At 41.2% G+C, this 22121-nt stretch overlaps 1 protein-coding gene across 4 annotated transcripts in view; it reads left to right on the top strand.

Moving 5' to 3' along the window:
• pde4ca (phosphodiesterase 4C, cAMP-specific a) overlaps window positions 1-21821 on the top strand; it is a 33787-nt gene extending 11966 nt beyond the window's left edge. For 2 of the 4 annotated variants that reach the window (XM_068339833.1, XM_068339836.1), the window contains exons 2-16: window positions 11476-11667; window positions 12710-12754; window positions 13202-13238; window positions 14211-14284; window positions 14399-14451; window positions 14940-15052; window positions 17969-18062; window positions 18250-18422; window positions 18508-18606; window positions 18742-18906; window positions 19035-19134; window positions 19231-19385; window positions 19502-19624; window positions 20072-20254; window positions 20408-21821. In XM_068339833.1, the coding sequence (XP_068195934.1) occupies window positions 11476-11667; window positions 12710-12754; window positions 13202-13238; window positions 14211-14284; window positions 14399-14451; window positions 14940-15052; window positions 17969-18062; window positions 18250-18422; window positions 18508-18606; window positions 18742-18906; window positions 19035-19134; window positions 19231-19385; window positions 19502-19624; window positions 20072-20254; window positions 20408-20860 (2059 nt within the window). In that variant the 3' untranslated portion in view covers window positions 20861-21821. Of the gene's footprint in view, window positions 1-429; window positions 960-11475; window positions 11668-12709; window positions 12755-13201; window positions 13239-14210; window positions 14285-14398; window positions 14452-14939; window positions 15053-17968; window positions 18063-18249; window positions 18423-18507; window positions 18607-18741; window positions 18907-19034; window positions 19135-19230; window positions 19386-19501; window positions 19625-20071; window positions 20255-20407 lie in introns of those variants that run through there. The other 2 variants (XM_068339835.1, XM_068339834.1) reach the window with 2 other exon arrangements.
• Window positions 21822-22121: the final 300 nt, after the last annotated feature.

Genomic DNA, 22121 nt, shown 5'->3' on the forward strand with positions numbered 1-22121 from the left:
CACACACTTACTCCCAGACGCACATGCTCAGTTGCATCTACACACATACACACACACACACACACACACACACACACACACACACACACACACACACACATACACACACACACATCATGCAAATCTTTGCACATTCTTTTGGATCCACGATGAGCAAACACACAGACAGCATAAGGGCTGCTGTGACAGATGGTAGCAGGACAGCAAGTTTGCCCAGAGAAGAGAGAGGTCTGCTTGTTCCATAAAGAAAGGTGGAGAAAGGTTGAGAGAGAGAGAGAGAGAGAGAGAGAGAGAGAGAGAGAGAGAGAGAGAGAGAGAGAGAGAGAGAGAGAGAGAGAGAGAGAGAGAGAGAGAGTAATTAGACAAGAAAAAAGAGGGGTGAGAGGGCAGTGCTTCTGCGCCACATTTAGACCTGGAGCAAAAGCAAGATGCACATGGGTGACTGGTTAATGGAGCTCTGCTTAGAGTAATGAGAAGTGTCTTCTGCAGCCTGCAAGGCAGACAGACAGTCAGACACCAGGGAGTGTGCAGAAGGATTTCACAGGAGGAACCCATCCCAAATTTATTCCTTCCACCTAAGAGGAAGCAGATTTTCCACCATCCAGCAGTGGAGCCACCAGCCCTAGAGATAAGTGTTCTCTTCTGCCCAAGGTAATGAGAACTCCCGGGAAGCAGGGGAGAGGTGGACATCCTGACAGAGCTAGAAAGACCAGGAAAGGAGGTGAGGTTCACAGGGATGAGAGCAGCCACAAAGTGAAGAGAAGCAAGAGAGGGAGAGCAGCGGAGCAGCCCAGAGGAGGAGGGTGAGGAATAAAGGGAGTAGACTACAGGAACATGAGTGTGTCCACAAACTGTGGGTTCTGTTACTCCATGGAGCGGAGTATCTGTGTGAGGAGTGGGAGCACATGGGGATCGGAGTTCGCCGTCAACAGGCCCATTGACATCATACAGAAATGCAGGTGGTAATGAAGAGCTATCTCATTTACTCTCACTTTGGTGTTTCTTTGTCAATGTCTCCTTTCATCACTGACGCACACACACACACACACACACACACACACACACACACACACACACACACACACACACACACACACACACACACACATAAACTCTCTCTCTCTCTCTCTTTCTCTGCATGTAAGGCATGATATGGATATATTGTGTAATATGTTTTGTATTAAGTTTATTAGTTAAGTTAAAAGAATGTTTCTGCTGGAAAACTATTTAAAACATTTCATTACCTTTGCTTACAGGTGCCTTTAATGAGAAACAACACCCGTTACTTACAACACTATTACCTGAAGCATAAAAGACCATATTTTAAGTTTAGCAGAAACAGTAACAGCCACAAGGAAATTATCTGATTATTTATTTTATTACTTATTTTATATTGGATTGTTTTTTCTTCATGAAGTTTTAAATTTGTATATTTATTCTGCCCGGAACTGTTACAACTGAAAAGCAAATGCTATTAGTGGTTAAATACAATTAACCGTAGTTTTACTATATTACAGTGTGTGTGTGTGTGTGTGTGTGTGTGTGTGTGTGTGTGTGTGTGTGTGTGTGTGTGTGTGTGTGTGTGTGTGTGTGTGTGTGTGTTTTATAATTTCACCCATATTTCTGAACAGCAACAATTTCCTGCATCGCTGTGACATTTAAAAAGGGACTTTCACAGATACTGAAGACAAACAGGTGTGTTTGCGATGGCCTACTGTACACACATCCTGCTCATTAATACTTTACACACCGTCTGTAAAGGATGGTTCAAAAATTTTATACAAAAAGTTCCCAAATTTACGATGTTAGAAGAAACAATCTAGAACGTCTGTGAGCAGTGGCAGTTTTTAAGAAATTTAATTCTAATGCCTATTCATGACTTGTGTTGGTAAAATGCAAAGATGAACCTACTTTCCGCGGTGAAGTAGGGGAATTCCAGACTATCGCTATATCAGCACACAGCTCAGGTTACCGTCATTCAAAAATTTTGTGTCGATTTTAATTTCATTAGCAAGAAAACAGATGTTTAAGAAAATGTATTCACTCTCCTAATGAGGAAGTCACAGGTATGGAGGTAGATGTCGTGGACCTTTATTCTAATTAAATATTCAGGCTGTAATGGTGCACTGGAGATGGTTATTAGCCTTGTCAGTTGCTGTTTTGTGAATTTAATACTATTACATATTTAAGAAATTCACAAATTTGTAAAAAAAAGAAAAAGAACCAGACGGTGAAGCTTATTCTTATCATTTGCAAACCCTAATTTCCTAATGTTTGCACTTGAACACACTGGACATAGCACTTTTTGAATCAAATATACTTAGGGTGGTTTTAGAAAAACATGATGAGCCTTTAGGCGCAGGAATGACGCAACTCTGGAGTGTCTCAGACGCCTTTGATTTGAAACCCAATTATCCCAGTTTAGACCTGGAGACAGCCGGATCACACTGGCTCTTTCTCCTTAAATGGAAATGGGACATTGTGATGCATGTTTTTATGTGTCTGTGACAATACAAAAGAAGGTAGTGAATATTTCTGTTCTTGGTATGCGTCATACTACTTGACAACTTATTCCTCCCAGTCACTGGTTCAGCTGTCGTGATGCCTGCTTTTCCTAAATTAGGACAGATGAGAGGATTCCCTCTGAAGACGCTGTACAGCAGCAGCTCTGTCGGGATCTGCATCCATTTATCAATGGATTCCAATGTTATGAACCTAAAACTGGTTTAAAGCAATGAAAGCAGTCTGTAAGACGCATTTAATTTGAAAATATTTGCCGTCTTAGAACAAGATGGGCTCACCATTTTGGTCCACTCTGAAATATCTCCATAAGTGGTAAACAGTCATTGTATTTCATACTCATATTCATTATCGCAGGGCAGCACAGTGGCACAGTGGGTAGAGCTGTCGTCTCACTGCTAGAAGGTTCCGGGTTCGAATCACTTCTGTGTGGACTTGGTATGCTCTCCTCGTGTTTGTTTGGGTTTTCTTGGGGTTCTCCAGCTTCCTCCCACCTCCAAAATCACGCAATTTACCTGAAATGATTGCTCCGAATTACCCATAGATGTGATTGTGAGGGTGTGCGTGAGTGGTTTAGTCTTCTGTATGGCTCCGCTGTGCATTGGTGCCATGCTTGGAGTGTCCCCCACCTCTTGCCTGCTGAGATTGGCTCCAGAAACCCTGGGACCTGCATACGAAATAGATCAGGAAATGAATGAATGAATTAAATAAATTAAGGAGAAAATTATATCTATTTTCTGGGTTATAACCAAATAAGACAATTCCTGATGGGTATTGTTTGATTAGTGCTTAATATGCTGCCGTACTAAATTAATAGTAAATATCATTTTTAGCTCCAGTCTCCTTAGTTTCGCATCCTGTTTCTTTTTTTTTGGTATCAGACTGAAAATTAAACACCAGTTAATTACTTCCATTAGCTCGAGCCACATTACTTCACTCCTCCACTCTCCCAACAATGTCTCCACAAGCTTGTGATCTAATGTCTCTCAACACCGTCTGCTAAGGGCCAAGTATAAAATGTGGTCACGAAAAAGATCATTTTACAGTTGTGACAGCTAAGGATGAGGTGGGGGGTGGGGTGGGTGCTAAAAGATGATTTCTAAATGAACCACTGACAGCAAATGTAAGAGCAAGCTTTGTTGGGTGTTTTCAGGGTGTGATTTATGCATAGCGTAATTTAATATGAATCAAAAGTCTCACAAAGATGACAGTTTTGGCAGATTGCATGTGGGTGAGGTAACTGAGGTCGAGCTTTAAACAGTATTTCTTAGAAACCTAATAGTCTTTCCTGTCAGTAAAGTCTGGGATGACAAGAAGGAAAAGATAAATATTCTTCTAGAGTGATTTATCGAACTCTCAGACTGTGAATGTTGGACACTCGTGTACGATTTAGTGGCCAAACTGTGTTGAGCAGATTTGTCTTTTCTTCCCGTCACAGATAATTTTATGTACATAAAGTCTTACAGACAACACACACACACACACACACACACACACACACACACACACACACACACACACACACACACACACACACACACACACACACACACGAAGTCAATTATCATCGAAGTTTGCCAGGTCGTTGATGCCTGGTGAATTACTCTTTCAGTCACTCCACATGAATCTTCTGATTCGCAGAAATGATTAAATCATTGCTGCCCTCCTCCGTGCTAGTGAAGAGGGTGACGCCAAAGTGAATTTAGTGAAAAATGAGTCTAATTGTTTTCCAAAGCATTTATAAAATCATTAGAGGCTTCTAAAGGGGAAAATCTTTATTTCTCACAAGCTGCTCATGTGAACGTGACATTTGGCTGGGGTGGTGCGTGTGTGTGTGTGTGTCTAACTTTTCACCCAACAGAGTTGACTCATAGTGTCCGTTAGTAAACCTTTCAGACACAAGTGCAAGATGTGTGAAAACATGTGTTTGTCTGGATTTTTATGATCTGTGCAAAAATCTAGCCTGTGATTTCAGAAGTTTTTGGCGTCTCAGGACAGTATTCCTGTTTAAGCTTGAAGTAACACACGTCGTTGGAATCCTGCATCTGTTTACATAAATACATCATGTGTGCTTTACTGGCTTTGATGATAAGAGGAACACATTCTTTTTCACATATTTAATGCAAGAAATGCAGTGATTCTTAATTTTTTTTAACAACATGCACCTCTGCCGATATTACTAAGTAAATTATCAGAATTCTAGCAGCAACTTTCACATTGGACCCACAGTATAGTATAAACTATAAATAAACTTTAACGTTAAACGACAGGGTTACTGTGACCTCATGGAATTAAGATCATGATTAGGAGAGATTTTATTGTTCCTGGCTAAAACTAAAGTCTTAAAATGATTGACAGGTCAAACTCCACTCACTGCGAAGGCAATCTGTATCATCGTAATGTATGAGTTTGACAAACTGTTAGTCTGTTGGGATTTTTAATTGTCATGTTTGTTGTCCATCCAATCAATTTGTAATTTGAAAGGCCTTTTGGACTCTCTTGGGCTGATTCAAGCAGTTAACAGGCCAATGCATCAACGCTTTGCACCTCGTAATTTGTCACAGGTTCTCTGTCTCCCTTAGAGAAGCACTAACACCCCTATTTCAGATCATCACCCTGTTGTTTCGACTTCCCACACTTGCTTGTAGGCCTTGTAGATCCCACATCCTCACCTCTTGGATGGCTAGAGAGTGTAACTGCTGCCTTCAGGGACCCCGGGTTTTATTTTGACAATGATTTGGTTTATGTGTGTTGATCAGGCAGGTCTCCTCTTGCTCTGCAATCCTGGACTTTGTTGACCCCTTTTTGGCAGAAAACCCCCAAATCTAAAGCAGATCCCTTTTTAAATGACACTAGCCGCACTCTCAGGCAACGCACAGCAATCAGGGTGGTTCCGAGTTCGCGTCCCGCTCTGTGTGGAGTTTGTTCTCCCCGTGTCTGCGTGGGTTCTCTCTGGTATTTACTGTACTTGTATGTCAATGTAATCACAGGTCTTTTGTACCAAAGAAATGAGATAATCGGAGGGTAATCTGGAAAAACTGGAGCTACTTGACGTTCAAGTGTGACTCCAAGAAGAGTCACACAAGCCTTTTGTGATTTAATGAGGGAGTTGACTGCATAGGTAACTGCATAGCCAATAATATGCAGTGACAGGGAAGGAGAGAGGTTTTATCTCTCTCTGTATGAAAATTATGGTAAATTTTCCAGAGTTTACAACATTATGCCACGCAGTAATTAACACATAAAAAATGTCGTTGTGAATATGAAATAGCTGCAAAGCTGCCGCTGGGGGGAAATCTGAGGTCTCATTAAAGAAAATTCTAAACCTAGTTTGTTCTCCAGATCATCCTTTATAGACACAGTCCATGTTATAACGCTTCATTACAACCAGGGAAAATTCTTATTTCATTTTCTTTGACTTTTTTTGACAAATAGAAGAAAAGACACGACACACAAAAATCTGAAGCATAAAATACACAAGATCCGCACTTTTCCGGAAAGCATTTGAACAAAAATCCAGTGGTACCGCTCTGGTGTAAAAACTTCCTCCTCTGGTTGTGTGACGGCAAAGGTTTCAGAGTGATGACCTGGTTTACAGGCCTATCTGTCTGTCTGTCTGACTTTGGTTCTGCCCTGCAGCACTTGTATTTTAATGCTACCCAGATGGGATTGACATTGCTGTGACAGGCGGTGACGCAGGTGGGGTGTAGAGTATCAAGGCCGCTGTCAGGTTACCATCAGTCAGACTTCTTACCAAGCAGTAAGAAACGCCGTAACAACCCCCGCCCCCCTGTTCTTGCACTGTTTTTGTGTGTGTGTGTGTGTGTGTGTGTGTGTGTTAATTTAGGTGTCTAACTTAAAGGCATTGTGACTTTCAGTGCAATTGTTATTTTTATGATTTCAAGTACAGATAGTCCTCAACTTACAAACATTCAGAGATACGAACAAATGGCTGCCGCCATTTATCCGACTATTGTCCTGCAGTTCCGCTTCCTGCCACAACCCCCGTCGAGCACCACTGCTGCGTTCATCCCTCTCCAACACTCAGTTCCCCCTCTTGTTGTTTGCTGTTGTCTCTGTGAGCGGCTTAGAGCGTCAGGCCTCGTACCTTTGATACTTTACTGTTTATCATGAATGATAAATAAACCAAAGACTAGTGAAGACAGTGATAGTAGTGACCATCTCTCTGATGACAACTCTGCCTCTCATCAAAGGGACTGTAGACATCTACTGTATTCATGGTGAGGTGAAGGGCAGTCGGGTAGCAGCACCCCAAGGGCAGCCCTTTTGGGTTTGGTGCCCAGCTAAAGGGCACTTCATCGGTGCTCAGGGGGTGAACTGACAACTCTCCAGCTATCAGTTGACACTCCACACTTTGGTCCATGTAGGACTTGTAGAGACTTGAACCAGTCACCCTACAGACTCACAGCCAAGTCCTTGGGGACTGAGCTACTGCCACCCTAAATTTCTAGAAATTTCTGTGTCTGCTTGATTCCTTTCACAGTCCTAAATACAAGCTATACAAAACAAGTGATGAGTGTGTATCGATGAGAATGGTTGTTTACCTTTATGAACTTGGGCCTGGCCACCTGTCCGTGGTGTACCCTACCTCAAATCAAAAATGAATCACCCCCCCGAAATCTGACTTAATTTTTAAAAAGACTTGAATCAGCCAATCAATTGTTTGTTGGTTTTAGCAGTTAATTATCAAAACTGTTGCCAACAAATTCTTTGGAAATTACTGAATATGTCAGTGAAACGCCTGTTTCAGTTCTACTGAATAGTCCCGTTGTCTTGAGCATCCTTCAATCCCAACAGCGGCCAGTAGAGGGAGCCTGTCCTCAAAGTGAATGCAGAGATTTATCACTGCTCTCCAGACAGCTCCTACTGCGTATCAGCCATCACTCACCAGCAAGTTTATCTGCTATATTATTAAATAACACCATCCTACTCAACAGCATCTTTAAAAAGAAATCATTCTCTGTTGTGTTATTTATATTTCTATTTATCATTGTGGTGCAAAGTGTGAAAGGGAGAGTGGAAAAGAAGGAGGGGGTGTCGGTAACAGAGAGAAGAGGTGGGTGGGTGTAACTGGTTGGCATGTGGAAGACATAAACAAGATAAGACAATAGAGTTGTATTAGAGGACCTGTTGTTCATACAATGATGGTGCTTCTGTGGAAGCTTGCTGTCTGCTAAGCCTGAATGTTGACCTATGACCTTTTATAAACACAAAAAGAATTGGTAAACATTTTGCTTAAAGGCAATGCATAAAGGAGTAGATCACATTTCCTCTGCCAACATGGCCTGAACTGTAAAGGAATGTACACATAAAATATGCCATATTTCTTCGTAGATGCTCAACAGTAGAGTATCAAATACATTCTGATAAAAAATATTTTATGACAAAATGCTCTTTGTGTTATTTAGCTGCCATTATAACCTGCATGTTGATCCTATTGCTTGTCTTAGTATAATCAAAGTAAAAAAAAAAAAAAAAGACTTATAAATGTGATCAGTTCATCAAGTTTGTGTTAAAAAAAACACAAACTTGATGCAATAGTTTTATTCAGTGTGTCTTTTGGCTCCACACTGACTGTTACCTTGGCAACAACCTCCTGGCACTCATGCCACTATGAGAATAGAAGGCATTCATTCTTAATTCCTTAAAACCTCTGGTTAAGTTTTGTTATTTGTGAATAACAAAGTAGGATATGCATATGTTTAGTGTGTGTAAACATGTTTCATTATTTTTTTTAATCATTGTCAGTTTTAAGTGCATCGTCCAGTCATGAATCTGCCGGGACTCTGGAGAACGAGAGAAAACTGGAAGTGAAACGGCAGTGAGGGAAAGATGTGGGCGATAGCTTGATCTGTGATCTAATTTTAGCTCGTCATGGGCTTGAAATAGAAACCTCCATAAATATTCATGAATTAGGGGAAGAATCTGTTGCTGAGGGAGAAATGAGGCAGAAGGGGGAACTCGGTATTCTACCTGAAAGACTATTTTTAGCTGCTTCCCCGCCTCTTTCAGTCTACTCCCCATGCATGAGGAGGATAAATTTAGCAATACGGAGCCATAAGCCTGATGCATAAAACAAAAATAGAAATGAATTTATGATCAGGGAACAGATGAAATCAGCTTGGGGTGCATCATCATCACCATCATCACCATCGGGGATGAACAACACGGGGGGAAAGTGAGAGATAAAGATGGGGTGGATTTCCAGGCTGCGTGTGTAGCTGCAGTAAGAAGATGTGTGTGAAATGAAAACACACATGACAGACGTGTAAGATGGCATCATTTACACACACAAAACAGTTTTGATTCATATTCTGTTAAAATGATGACTAATCACTAAACACACTTTGTCAGATACTCATCATCTGCACCGATCACACAATAAACATTCATACAGTGAATGTATCTCAGGACAGGCTGAGCTCTCTTCTCCTTTGAAATCATATTTGCCCTCCATCTTTTTCTTTGCTCTATTTCCCCCTCTCAACCCCCTCACCCTGCTATCCTCCCTCCTTTCTTCCAGTTACACACTTCACTTACACATAGTGCAGTCATTGTGTCTGAATCTGTCACATGTATGGAAGGATGGGGCTTCTCTATGGATGCTGTTACGTAACAGCAACGCACCAATATCTCGTCCTCACAAAGCATCCTGGGAGGGGAGCCGTCGGGGGGGAGGAGCGCCGGAGGAAGGAGTAGAATGAAGACTGAATAGGATATCTGCATGTCGCAGTTGGTGCATACCTACTAACATTATCAGATTAGTATTAATGTAGCTAAAGATGTGATTAAGTATTATTAGCCATGTTAGGGGTATGACTCTGAATATCATATATGATATGATAAATCATTTTGGTCCAGATTGAAATAATCTCACACCTATTCAATTTGTGCAGATATTTATGCTCCCCGGATGATCAATCGTAATGAATGTTGTGATTTTTTTTATATTCATGAAGTTGAATTTTCATTGTTATCCAGCCTAGTATCAGCTGTCTTTAATGTTCAGTTTACAAATGCAAAACATTCTAAAGCACTAAACAAAGAGAGCATCATGACAAACAAGATACTAACGATGAGCGTGTTAGTATTGTCAATATAAATGTTTAGCAATCTTAAAGTTATCATTGCGCTCTTGTCTCACATAGCCACTAGCCCGACTGTACAAATGGTATTTACTCCATTTAAAATGGAGTATATCTGATAAATGTTGTGATTCTTTATTTCCTTCAACAGTAATAATCAATCAGTAATAATCTATTGACATGTTAAAGGTTTGCCAGTTTCAGGTTGTGGAATGGTAAATGCTGCCTCAGAGGTGTAGAATAGGAGGAAACCCATCCACTGAAGTAATGCCATTAATCACAGCTGTTATAATCTTGGCTTTTAATTTGCTAATTCTCACATTTAAATAGTGTTAGCATGTGTGTGTGATGAGCAGACATCTCCAGCCAGCAGTCGTGCATCCACGAATGCCCAAATTCTGAGGAGATAGTTTTTAATTTTGGTTTCAGACGGTGATGTCTGAACATCGCCTCACCTGCTATAATTGTCTGAAAATGATTTAACTGTCACTCAGAATCCTTCACGTTGTGCTGGTGATCATTTATGAAAACACGCAGTTCTACTCCAGAGTTCCTCCGGCTGTTTATAGAAAGGGACATCCTGTCAGATTCACATGTCAGCAGAGGGATTGTGGGTAAAAAAAAAAAGATGTAGATCAAGGCAGAAAAATGCCTGGACTGTGAAAAAACATCTCGTTGTGTTTTTCGTCAGCGTTTGATCAGGAGGAACTCCTCCTCACCTGACTGCTGCGCTATTTTTAGACTCACACTCACATGACCTCCACGTCAGCATGCTGATTCTAATTTTACACTCACTACTCACTCACAGTCTGTCGCTACTCGTGGTTCGTGTCTCCTGATCTCACCTATGTGACACCAATGTGTCCCACATGCCTCACGCATTTAATGAAGTGCACACTATTTATTCAGGCGTGCAAACAGGATTCTAATCATTAAATCGAAGGGGATGTAGAAGCTTTTGCTGTTGCCTCTGCTTTCTTTCTAATTTTAAAATGTTCCTTGGTGTAATGTTCACTCCACTTTTATGGCAGATCGTCAAAATCATCACCACCATCAGAATTAGAAGCCATTCACAGTCTGACTATCAGCACTCCTTTATCGTGAAAGAGTTGTGCTGATTTTAGTCCACACCAGGGGACTTATCAGCTCCATTCCCACACTTTATGTTTTCATATTTTTGTCACCTTCCTAAATTTATCATTTTCTGCTCCAATTTTGGTCTTTTCTGTTTCACAATGATCCTGCTTCCTTCTAAAGTTACACCATTTCCTGATCGAGATGGAAATGGCTGAATGTTGTCACCAGAAATTACATTTGGAGTGCATTGTGTTGTATATTCTTTTATTCCCTGCCATTGTTAATGAAGCTGCACCAGCCTCTCAACTGGAGACTGAAAATTCTACTTTGCTTTATTTTTGGCTCAGCCCTCACTGACCCAGTTTTGTCACACTAGCAGATTCATGTAGTCTGATCCACTCACCCAAACTACTCCAGTCCAGAGGTATGTCAGCTCAGACTGTAACAGTTATTCTTTATATATATTAGGTTAGGGTTATTCCTAGTTGATTCTATGAATTATGACAATAAGTTGGTCTTGTCTGGTCAAACAGGACGAGAAGAATCTTGTGTGAGACGTGTTCAAAGTAGGAGGGAGACTGATCAACACTTCAGTAAAAAACTGATGTTTTCTCCATGATTTAAAAGAGTTGGTTGCCTGGTTGGATGGTTGCTCCTTTCATTCCCTCCAGCTGTAATAAATCTGCATCTTTTTTTTCCCATAAAATGTGTTTTCCATCTATACGGCCTTCATAAATCTTCTATCGTTTTTTGTTTGTCTTTTCCTTTTCAGTTTCGATGTGGAGAATGGATTGTCTGTGGGACGCAGCCACCTGGACCCCCAGACCAACCCTGGCTCTGGTCTGGTCCTACAGGCCAGTTTTCCTCACAGCCAGCGACGGGAATCCTTCCTCTACCGTTCTGATTCTGACTTTGACCTTTCGCCCAAAGGTCCTACCAGAAACACATCTACTGTCAGTGACCTGTAAGTTCACTCCACCTCTTTCTGTTGTTGTGGCTCGATGTTGCATTGAGTTGTTGGACTCATGTCGCATCGGAATCCTCAGAATCATCTAGCTTTCACTAAATTGTGTCTAATAGGGTATGCATTATGAGTATACTGTATGTTATTTATACCTATAGCGATGTGTATTTTAATACATACATATAAAAACATACTTTCTTCAAAAAAAAGTCCTAATAATGGTAAAATTACAGAACTGAACTATGACTATGATTCTTTCATGAAATAAAAACTTGACATCTCATTGTACAAAATTAAATCTGGGCAGATTGTCTTTCATTTCAACATATGCAGTGAATGCAAACATGACTTATCCCAACAACTTTGATCCGAATGCTGAGTTTGTTTTCTGTTAGATTTTAACAAGAAAAACATGTCTGCCTGTGGGTTTCTCTTCTGCTATGTCTTCTTTCATCTGAGCCATTCCCACATGGGAAGATGAATATCGTGCACAGGTTTAAGGGTTGCTCCCTGAAGCTGCAGAAAACAGTTTTCCTCTCAACTTTACAAATTTGAAGTTCCTCTTTCATGTAATTTTCTTGGAATCCCTGGAGAGTTCTGTGAAGTCGAAAGACTGTACTGGATTTCTTGTGGCTTTTTACTCAACGCACCAACAAAACAAAAATACTGCTTGGACCAATGAGAATGATCTACCTTTCATTTATTGTTGCAGCCTTTCAGTTGCACTGTTGTTAATAGTGCAGTCATAGAAGGCACAAGAGGATGATGTACAATGCATGTGTCTAAAAATTACAAAGTTAGAAAAAATCCTAATATTAGCACAAGTAGCTCTCTTTATTGCAAATGCTTGCATGTCAAATCTGCCTCCCCAGAAACAGCATTTTTTTTTTTTGTCTGCTGTTCCTTTTTGTTTTTACTTTTTCTTTGCCAACCCGATGGTTAAAACACTTCCCCTGATAGTTCTTTATGTCTGCAATCGTTTAATCTATAAAGTTAGCCGGCACCGTTGTCCTCATCGACTCTTGCCTATCTGTTTTTGAAGGGAGGAAAGCTTGAAGCACTGGGAAGTCAACTGGTTGTCATCTCGGTGAGGAGAACACGATAAAATTAAAATTAGACAAAGACTCTCTCTCTCCTCAAAGTCATCTCCTGCATCCAATCCAGTCGGCTTTGCAATCATTTTCCCACCTCCCTCCTCACCAATGAGATTAAACACTGTGTTTAACATCCATTAGATCCCTGAAAACACCCAGTTCCGTTCCTTTTGTTTTGTATGTGATGCTTGATCAACGACAACCATGTGTAATAACACAATGTGTAGCCTTGACCAATTCATACTTATTTGTATCACCCATCCTTCCACCTAACCCCATCTGTTTGCTCACCAGTCTATTATTTGGTTGGTTAATAAAAGGTTATTTCCTGTTTTCACTGAATGCAGTTAAATCAATATGATTCAGTTTATTGTCAGACTATAGTCAGTGTTTCAATCCGTGTGTCATGATTTGTGTGTGTGTGTTACTCTGCATTGCAGACATACAGAAGACATGATCGTCACACCATTTGCGCAGGTGAGTCGGTTGAAACCTCTCTATCCAACTTTTGGCAGAAATATTCCTTCTTTTGAAAAGTCATAAGACGGTCAAGTGAAAACTGCTCATTTTCTAGCCAACGACAGAAGGTCTTGAATACACAGACAAAACGTTGACGGTTTCACAATGGGCTTTACTGCTTTGCTGGAACGGCCCCTCATGCATTTGGCCCTGCGATAGTATTAGACGGCCCACCCTGGCATTGCCAGCTCTTGTGAGGGATGTGCGTCACACTCGTGCTCGGTTTACACTGGGAGAGAAGTAGTGAATCCAACACCACTTCATCATGCTGTTTAAATTTGCATACCATTGCTGATAAGGCCACTGCTGCATGGGTCAGGTCTGGACACCTGATCAAAACCTCTGTGTAGCTCCTCAGCTGGGAGAATGTCAGCCTCAGTATCTGCCTTCAAAGGCTTGTCATCCGTTCCAATTAAAGGGAAATCAATTATTTTTATCGTACAGAGAGGGTAATGCTGCTGGATCTGGTGTAGATACAACATTTACCTTTCACAGATATAGTCATTTAATCTGCATTATCGCAGATTCTTACTGTTGGCGCTAACACATCTCTACCCCTCCTCGCTACAGCTCCGCGTCCCAACACTGTGTTCCAGATCAGGGTCCAAGCATTGCTAAACAGAAATGAAACAAAATTCTGTCTTCCTCATCTTAAATATTTTCAGAAATGGCATTCTGTTGAGCAACCAGCGCTGTTTTCTGTGTCACTCACCAGTCAAAGGGTTCACAGGTCTTTCTGTTTGATTGAAGCTCTCTGTTTTTGTGTAAGAAGACCATTTTACCATCTACAGACTACCTGCTGCTCTGCAATTCCCATTAAAGAATTACTTGATGTAGATAAGCTGAAATAAGCAGGAGTGTGTTGCAGATGGCATGTACAGTAATTTGTCACATGATCTCAGACATTTAGTCTCTTGTTGTTACCTTTAGGTTCTTGCCAGCCTTAGAACAGTCCGAGGTAACTTTGCCATCATAACCGGACAGCAGGATCGTACAGCCAGCAAGTAGGTGTTTTAATGAATACTATAATGATGCTATCATCACAGTTGACAGATGTGTTCACGCTGCCGTTACAGCCTGACTTTAACTGGCTGACTCTGGATTCTCTCCGTCCTCAGGACACGATCCTCAGGAAGCAACCCCCCATCCATGTGCAAGACCAGCCTGGCAGGTCAGTACTGATAACAGAATGGACTGTTTACTAGCCAGTATCACAAAATCAACACTGACCCCAGACAGAAAACAACAAGAGATGGTGAGGAGATCCATAAAGTTAAATTTAGCTCTGTGTAAGAATGTCATTGACAAATATATGAAACACAAGCGATAGTGCTGTTAACTGAAGTACAAGTTTTGTTACTTAAGAAAAATACAAGAATATCCGTTTTGAATCTTGCATTGAAAGAGTCATTTAAGTGAACGTCCTTTAAGTTTATAAGACAGTGGTGAGGCCAGCCATGACGGATGGATTAGACACAAATTAATTGTAGTAAAGGACCAAGTTGTATAAAATAGAAAATGTACAAATATAATACATACCTCAAATTTCTAAAATTAATTCAAGAGCAGTTTACAGCCTGTCTGAGTTCCCATTTCATTTGAACAGTTTGAAAACAGCTTACACTTATCTTTGTGTCATGATGTGTTTCTGTGCTACAGAGGAGCCTCACCAGCAGCTGGCCATCGAGACCCTCGATGAACTGGACTGGTGTCTGGAACAACTAGAGACACTGAAAACCCGTCACTCTGTCAGCGAGATGGCCTCCAACAAGGTACTCTAAATGTAAAACACAGGCACAGTGCCACACACACACACACACACACACACACACACACACACACACACACACACACACACACACACACACACACACACACACACACACACACACACACACACACACCTGTCAGAGGATGAAACACATTGCCTCACCGTCAGGTGAACATGTAATGCAGTGAGATACAGCGTGACGTTGCAGTACTTTTGCTCTCAGATGGACCTTGATTCAACTCCCTGAGGGATTCTGTTAGTCATGCAGCTTTTTTTTGCAGTTAGTCCGATTCCAGTAAACTCCATCAGCACCTTACAGTAAGTAACCATGCATTCAACCAGGATAAACCCGAAAACTAATTAAATATGTTTCCATTTATAGACATAGAATGCAGCATGTACAGGTGTAGATATAGGAAATGCTTTGGTTTCATTGTTGCATTGAAAATGTTGAAAACATAATTCCTATTGAAATAGACACATTAGAAATCCCACCTGAAAACCCATTCATTGTTAGGTTGAAACGTACTTTTAAGAAGAAAAAAAAAACATTTCGCAATTGCTTAAGTCTCAAGCCTCATTATGATTTTAATGGCAAATCTACATAATTATAAATGAGCCCAAAAATTGGATCTGGAATATCCTTAGGATCCAGATTATAATCTGTTTGATTGCTGTGTGATGTGTGGTATTGTACTGTATTCTTTTGTGTGTGTGTGTGTGTGTGTGTGCGTGCGTGCGTGCATGTGTGTGTGTGTGTGTTGTATTATAGATGCCAATGTCATTGTGTATTGTGGGCAGTCTCCATGAAGCAAAAATCATGTCATTTATAAAAATTTGTAACCAAACGATAATCCAAATCACCGCCAAAACTCAAAACATTTTCATGAATCCATTCATAAATTTTTGGAATCTTCTTTAAACAGAAAGCATTTTGTAATTTTGTGCTGTGCATTTCTAAAATAATCAATTGTGTTTGCCGCACTTCAACTTTTCTCAGCCTTCACTGATTCTACACAATAAAGGTCCCTAAAGCAAAGAATCCTTAATGAAACTATGAAAAGAGTCTCCCATCCATCACCGGTGGGAGAAGGCCTTACTCCATGAATGAGTGGGATGGATTCATGCATGCAGAGACCAGATCCACAGACACACCCTTCCCCCCACTCGTGCAGAAAAATGTGAATGAAAGTGTGTGCTGAAGATGAAATAGCATCCCCCCCCCTTCCATGCATCCTTCCAACATACATCCCAGACTGGAGCGCTGTGATCATGTGATTCCGCCCACACATCATGCACATGCTCTCCATGAGATTGCACACACACATGTCACACGTGTACAGACTTCTTCCAGTCACATACATGTAGATCGCCTGCGTGGATGCATAAACCCACTCTACACGCCACAGCCTCACGTGGTGTCAGCAACCACCACCGCTGCAGATCAGATGAGCCGCTTCAACCGCTGGGAAGAGTTATCCACCTTGGAATGGATAGAGAACATTGTTTCTACATCCCTGGCAGATGAAATTCTCATTACACCCTACTGAAAGTGTTTTTCTAAGCTGTTGATAGATTTTTTTGCTAGATATAAAAACAAATATGTTGTGACTTCCTGATATTAATCATCATTCTACCACATATGTGGTTCAGAAGAAAAAAAAACAGCTTAAAATGTGATCTGCTGGAGCACTTATTGTGGATAAATATAATTTTTTCACTATTATACGGCAGTACAATGCGGTTGTATTTCTTTGTAAAATATTCAGCAGTCTGTTTCTAATTATATCGTAATAATGGGCAGTTGCCACATTTTGTGGTACATGGTGTACTGTTTTTATTTTTAGTGAATGAACCCTCACTCCCACCCCACTCCCTCGTCCATTCAAAGCTTTTCCTTCATATCTTCTTCAAACTTTGTGCACATGGTGTCTCACGACCTCCCCCTCTGACACAGACAGACCTGCCTACTTTCTACATTTCCCACCCAATGACGGCCCTCCGACTCTCCAGAACACTGCTGCAGCAGGAACCTCATTGGTTGCTATTCTTGGGCATTTTTGGAAGGAGGTGGGGATTAGAGTACCTCATTCTCCCTCTGTTTACACACATAGAGGAGCAGCCAGCAACTAAGTGAATGAAGAAGAGTCAGGGAGAGCGATGGAGTGTGGATTCTCAGTCTTGCATCCTTGCATCCCCACAACATTCCCACAGCTGTGCCTCCACTTTCCTGTTCTTCAGTGAATGTCTGAACGGATTTTTTTTTTGTCTTTCTGTTCATCTTTTGCTGATAAGATCTTTCACACTAACCAGTGGACTGACTGCTTACAGTAGATTCTGCTCAGACAATCCGTATACGAGCACACAGTGTCCCTGCTGTCTCTGCTTTCCTGTGGCATCGGAGGACGAGGAAGATGTCCTGCTTTCTCACACATTTTTAGTTTTGCTTCCATGCTCAAATTTGTGCTGAAATGCCAGAAGTGAGCTATTTCCTCTCTGTGTCGTGGATGGTCATTCAGGTAAGGAGATGCTCTGGAGGGGAAGGGGAGACACCGTTCAGAGCTCACATGTTGCTCATTTTGGGAATGAGTGTGAAGAAGTGGAACCTGGATTCTGAGATGAGACACAGACTTTTCTCTGAGAAATGTCAGCTTATTTTGAGATAAAAGCATAAACCATGTGTGTGGTATGTAGTGTGTGTGTGTGTGTGTGTTCGGGTGGAGTCTCCCATCGTGTGTTTCTATCCAATCATGAGCGTCTGAATCATGTGTGACACGAGATGCACACAAGCACATGTGGATGCTGTTATCGGTGTAGGCGTCCTGGGTGCAGATATCGATGGTTAGCGGTTGGCTGTGGTTTAACTTTCAAGTGTCTCAGACTGAAGTCATGGATGCATGTGTTTGTTTGCCTGTAGTTCAAGAGGATGCTGAACCGAGAGCTCACCCAGCTGTCAGAAACCAGCCGTTCAGGGAATCAGGTGTCGGAGTTCATCTCTAGCACCTTCCTAGGTAAAATAACTTCCTGTCTGGACCTCAGAAACTTCACACAAATGTATATGTCAGCAAATAATATAATGAATAGTGAACTCCTTTTTGATTTCCTGCTCGTGTGTTGCTTGTAACTGAGAGATTACTAGTATAATAGTCCACATGTTATTAATAACGTACTACGTTTTTGTCTGTTGCCATCTGACAGAGAAGCAACATGACATGGACATCATGTCCGCCCCCAACAAGGAGAAAGACAAGAACAAGTGGCCCATGTCCCAGATCAGCGGCGTGAAGAAGCCCACCCACAGCCCTAACCTCGCCCCCTCCACCATCCCTCGATTCGGGGTCAACACCAGCCAGGAAGGACTCCTCGCTAGAGTATGATGACTAATTGAGAATATGTTTCTCTGTCCTTCTTGTTTTACGTTGATGATGATATAAATATGTTCTCGTCCACTGGCAGGAGTTGGAGGACATAAACAGATGGGGTATCGACATATTTAAGGTCTCTGAGTACTCTGGGAATCGACCACTGACGGTCACCATGTACTCCATCTTCCAGGTAACACGTCCAACATGCTGGATTTTTTTCATACAGTTTGCATCAATTTTTAAAATTTGGAGGAAATGAATGAACAATAAGATGCATAGTTGGACTGAACTAACCTTGGACTGAACTAACCTTCTGCCACTGCAGGAACGGGACCTGCTGAAGTCCTTTAAAATCCCAGCAGACACTTTCATCACCTTCGTAATGACTTTGGAGGACCACTACCATGCAGACGTGGCCTACCACAACAACATCCACGCAGCAGATGTGGTCCAGTCCACACACGTCTTACTCTCCACACCAGCGCTGGAGGTAGATGCTTGTTCGGATTCATCCAAGAGAAAGATCACAAACTTCATCATTATTAAATCAAACTTTGTTATGTTGAGCAACCTCACACAGACGTTGATTCAGGGTTTGTTTGTTTTGTTTGTTCCAAGGCCGTGTTTACCGATCTGGAGATCCTCGCTGCTTTGTTTGCCAGTGCCATCCATGATGTGGATCACCCTGGAGTGTCCAATCAGTTCCTCATCAACACTAGTGAGTCTACACGGGGTTTATGTGGGTTCGGTAGACGCTGGTGTTGAATGTGCTGTCTTTAAACCTTCTATTGTGTGTGTGTGTATCTGCCTTCAGACTCAGAGCTGGCCCTGATGTACAACGACTCTTCAGTGCTTGAGAATCACCACCTGGCTGTTGGCTTTAAGCTTCTGCAGGAGGAAAACTGCGATATTTTTCATAACCTTTGCAAGAAACAGAGACAGTCGCTACGAAAAATGGTCATAGATATGGTAAGACACTTTAAGGGAGTCTTGGTCATTTTTTTTTTGTTTGTTTGTTTTTTATATATTGGTTTTTTGGTTTTGTTTATATATATATATATATTTGCTTCAAAACTATGATTTAGGTGCTGGCCACTGATATGTCTAAACACATGAACCTACTGGCAGACCTGAAAACCATGGTGGAGACAAGGAAAGTCACGAGCCTTGGAGTTCTGCTGCTGGACAACTATTCAGATCGCATACAAGTGAGAGCAGTTTTGTCATTTATTGATTGGGAAAGCCACATTAATCAGGTCGTAACAATGAATAAATGGGCTAAAATGAATGTGAACGGTCTCAAACTTCCAGTTATAGCTCAGTTTTCCTCCCTTATAAAACTCTCGTATTTTCAGCAGTAAAAGACAAATGAGAATTTGCAGTGCACTTCCTGCTTGGCACCAAAAGGCAGACTAAGTGTAACTAGCTGGTTAAGATTCCTGCTAAAGATCCAAATGTTTCAAATGTAAGACAGAATAACTGTTAAGCAATTGAAAAAGGACATTTTCGTCACCAGTTCACCGCAACCACTTCATAGGATGTCAACAACTGCTGCCCTCACACGATCAGAACTCGATGAACGCTGCTTCATCATTCAGTTTTTTCAAAAGCTATTTTAAATAGTAAAAGTAAAAACCCTTCTCCTTTATTTACAGGTTCTTCAGAACATGGTGCATTGTGCAGACCTAAGCAATCCCACAAAGCCGCTGGAGCTCTACCGGCAGTGGACAGACCGCATCATGGTGGAGTTTTTCACCCAGGGGGACAGGGAGAGAGACAAAGGCATGGAGATCAGCCCCATGTGTGACAAAAAAAATGCTTCAATAGAGAAGAACCAGGTACAAACCAGAACCTGCAGCATGAAGTTTACCCAGGAATCATTTTTAATTTTAAAGCTGAAATCTAGAAGTTATGATGAAAATTATTCAAAAAGACCTCAAAGAAATAAAGACATTCTCATGCAGAAATAAAACTTTTTGCCTCTGTTTCAGGTGGGTTTCATTGACTACATTGTTCATCCTCTGTGGGAAACATGGGCTGACCTTGTCCACCCAGATGCTCAAGAGATTTTGGACACTCTGGAGGATAATAGAGAGTGGTACCAGAGCATGATCCCCCACAGCCCCTCACCAAACCCAAAGGGCAAGGATGAGAGCGCCCTTAGTGGGGAAGCCACAGCGCTCAGCGAGGGTGGAGGCCCGACTTTGGCCGACAAGTTCCAGTTTGATCTGACTCTGGAAGAAGAAGGAGAGTCTGATTCTGAGAGTCCACCTGAACATGAAGAAGGTTGTATTGTCAGAGGAGGATCAGAACTCTGCAGAACTTCTTGTAATGAGTTTGACGCATTGTCTGCTGCGGCTCACCTGCTCACAAAAAAGCTCACTACTGATTCCGACAGGACGTTTTCTTTTGACACAGAGAAAATTATGGCAGAAGACACATAACACCAGTCAAAACTTCATCTTTTTTTGGCTTTTTTTATTTGTTTCTCTTGATTTTTTTGGTGCCTCATCTTGCCACTCCATTTCTCCCACTTCAACCAAACACCACCACCTCTGGTTTCTGTGGACAAGGTGACCGCAAACCTCAGGGTGGAGAGTATAGGAGTGTGGAGCACACAATGAAAATCCACACTTTTACACAGTAGTCACTTGCACTGAAGAGAGACAGGTAGAGTCGCTGTTCCAGTTGCAGAATAGACTGAGACCGAGACATCTGAAATGAAAAAAGCTTCCCTTCTACCAGCCAAACCAAGGTCTACTGCAGCAAATGACAGACATGTCAGTCTTCCTCTTTTGGAATATTTATGACTGAACTGAGAAAATAGTGAATTGCTGTGAAAACACAACAAGTTTTATAAGACAATTTGCCAAACATGCAATTTACAGGGATAAGGCCTGTTTTGCTTGTTTGTTTGTTTGTTTTTGTTTATGTTTTTCATTAGTTTGTTATTCTATTGTCTTCCCATTCACACTGAAATAAGGTTAATAAGCAAAACTTTGAAGCGGTGTGGACAAAGTCCTGAGAGAAAGGGTCTGAAGGATCTTATGCAGGAAACATTAAATGCAGCAGACAGTCTGAGACAGTCGATCATTATTGTGTATGTAAGCTCCTTTTCGCTGACATGGAGCAGTCTATTTCATGTTTTTCAGTATTTAGTGGTTGTTGAAAATATGATTATATTGATGTGGCTTCTTGTACATATTGACTTTTCAGATTTTTAAATTTTTCCAAAGTTGCTCTTTTAATTTTTACTATACTGATTAAAGGTAATTATTGTGACGGCAACAGAATTGAAACAGGGTTAATGCAGTGTCCCTTTGTCACTACTACTTTCAAAGCAATGTGGGCTGTGTGGATAGTGCCGCCCAGTGTTTCTAAGTGGAACTGCAGTTCAGACAGTGGAGACAAAAGAGTACGATTTTACATAGGCCGGTATTTAAAATGCATTTTAAACATTTTTTCACTGTAGGACTACCCAAAATATCAGACGTTTCATTTTTGTAACTTTTGATTCTTTTTGTGGAATTTTTATTTCAATTTTTTTTCTTTTGTTTATGTTTGGTACTCTGTTCATCAATTTGCCTTAAGTTGAGCACTTTACAGTATTGTTCTTAGCTAGTCCTCATTGTATTTTTCGAGACTTTAACATAAACATAAACACTTTGGAGGATGTTGACTGTGACATAGAAAATAAGTTTGTCA

Source organism: Antennarius striatus, chromosome 18, assembly GCF_040054535.1.
Source record: "Antennarius striatus isolate MH-2024 chromosome 18, ASM4005453v1, whole genome shotgun sequence".
Lineage (NCBI taxonomy): Eukaryota > Metazoa > Chordata > Actinopteri > Lophiiformes > Antennariidae > Antennarius > Antennarius striatus.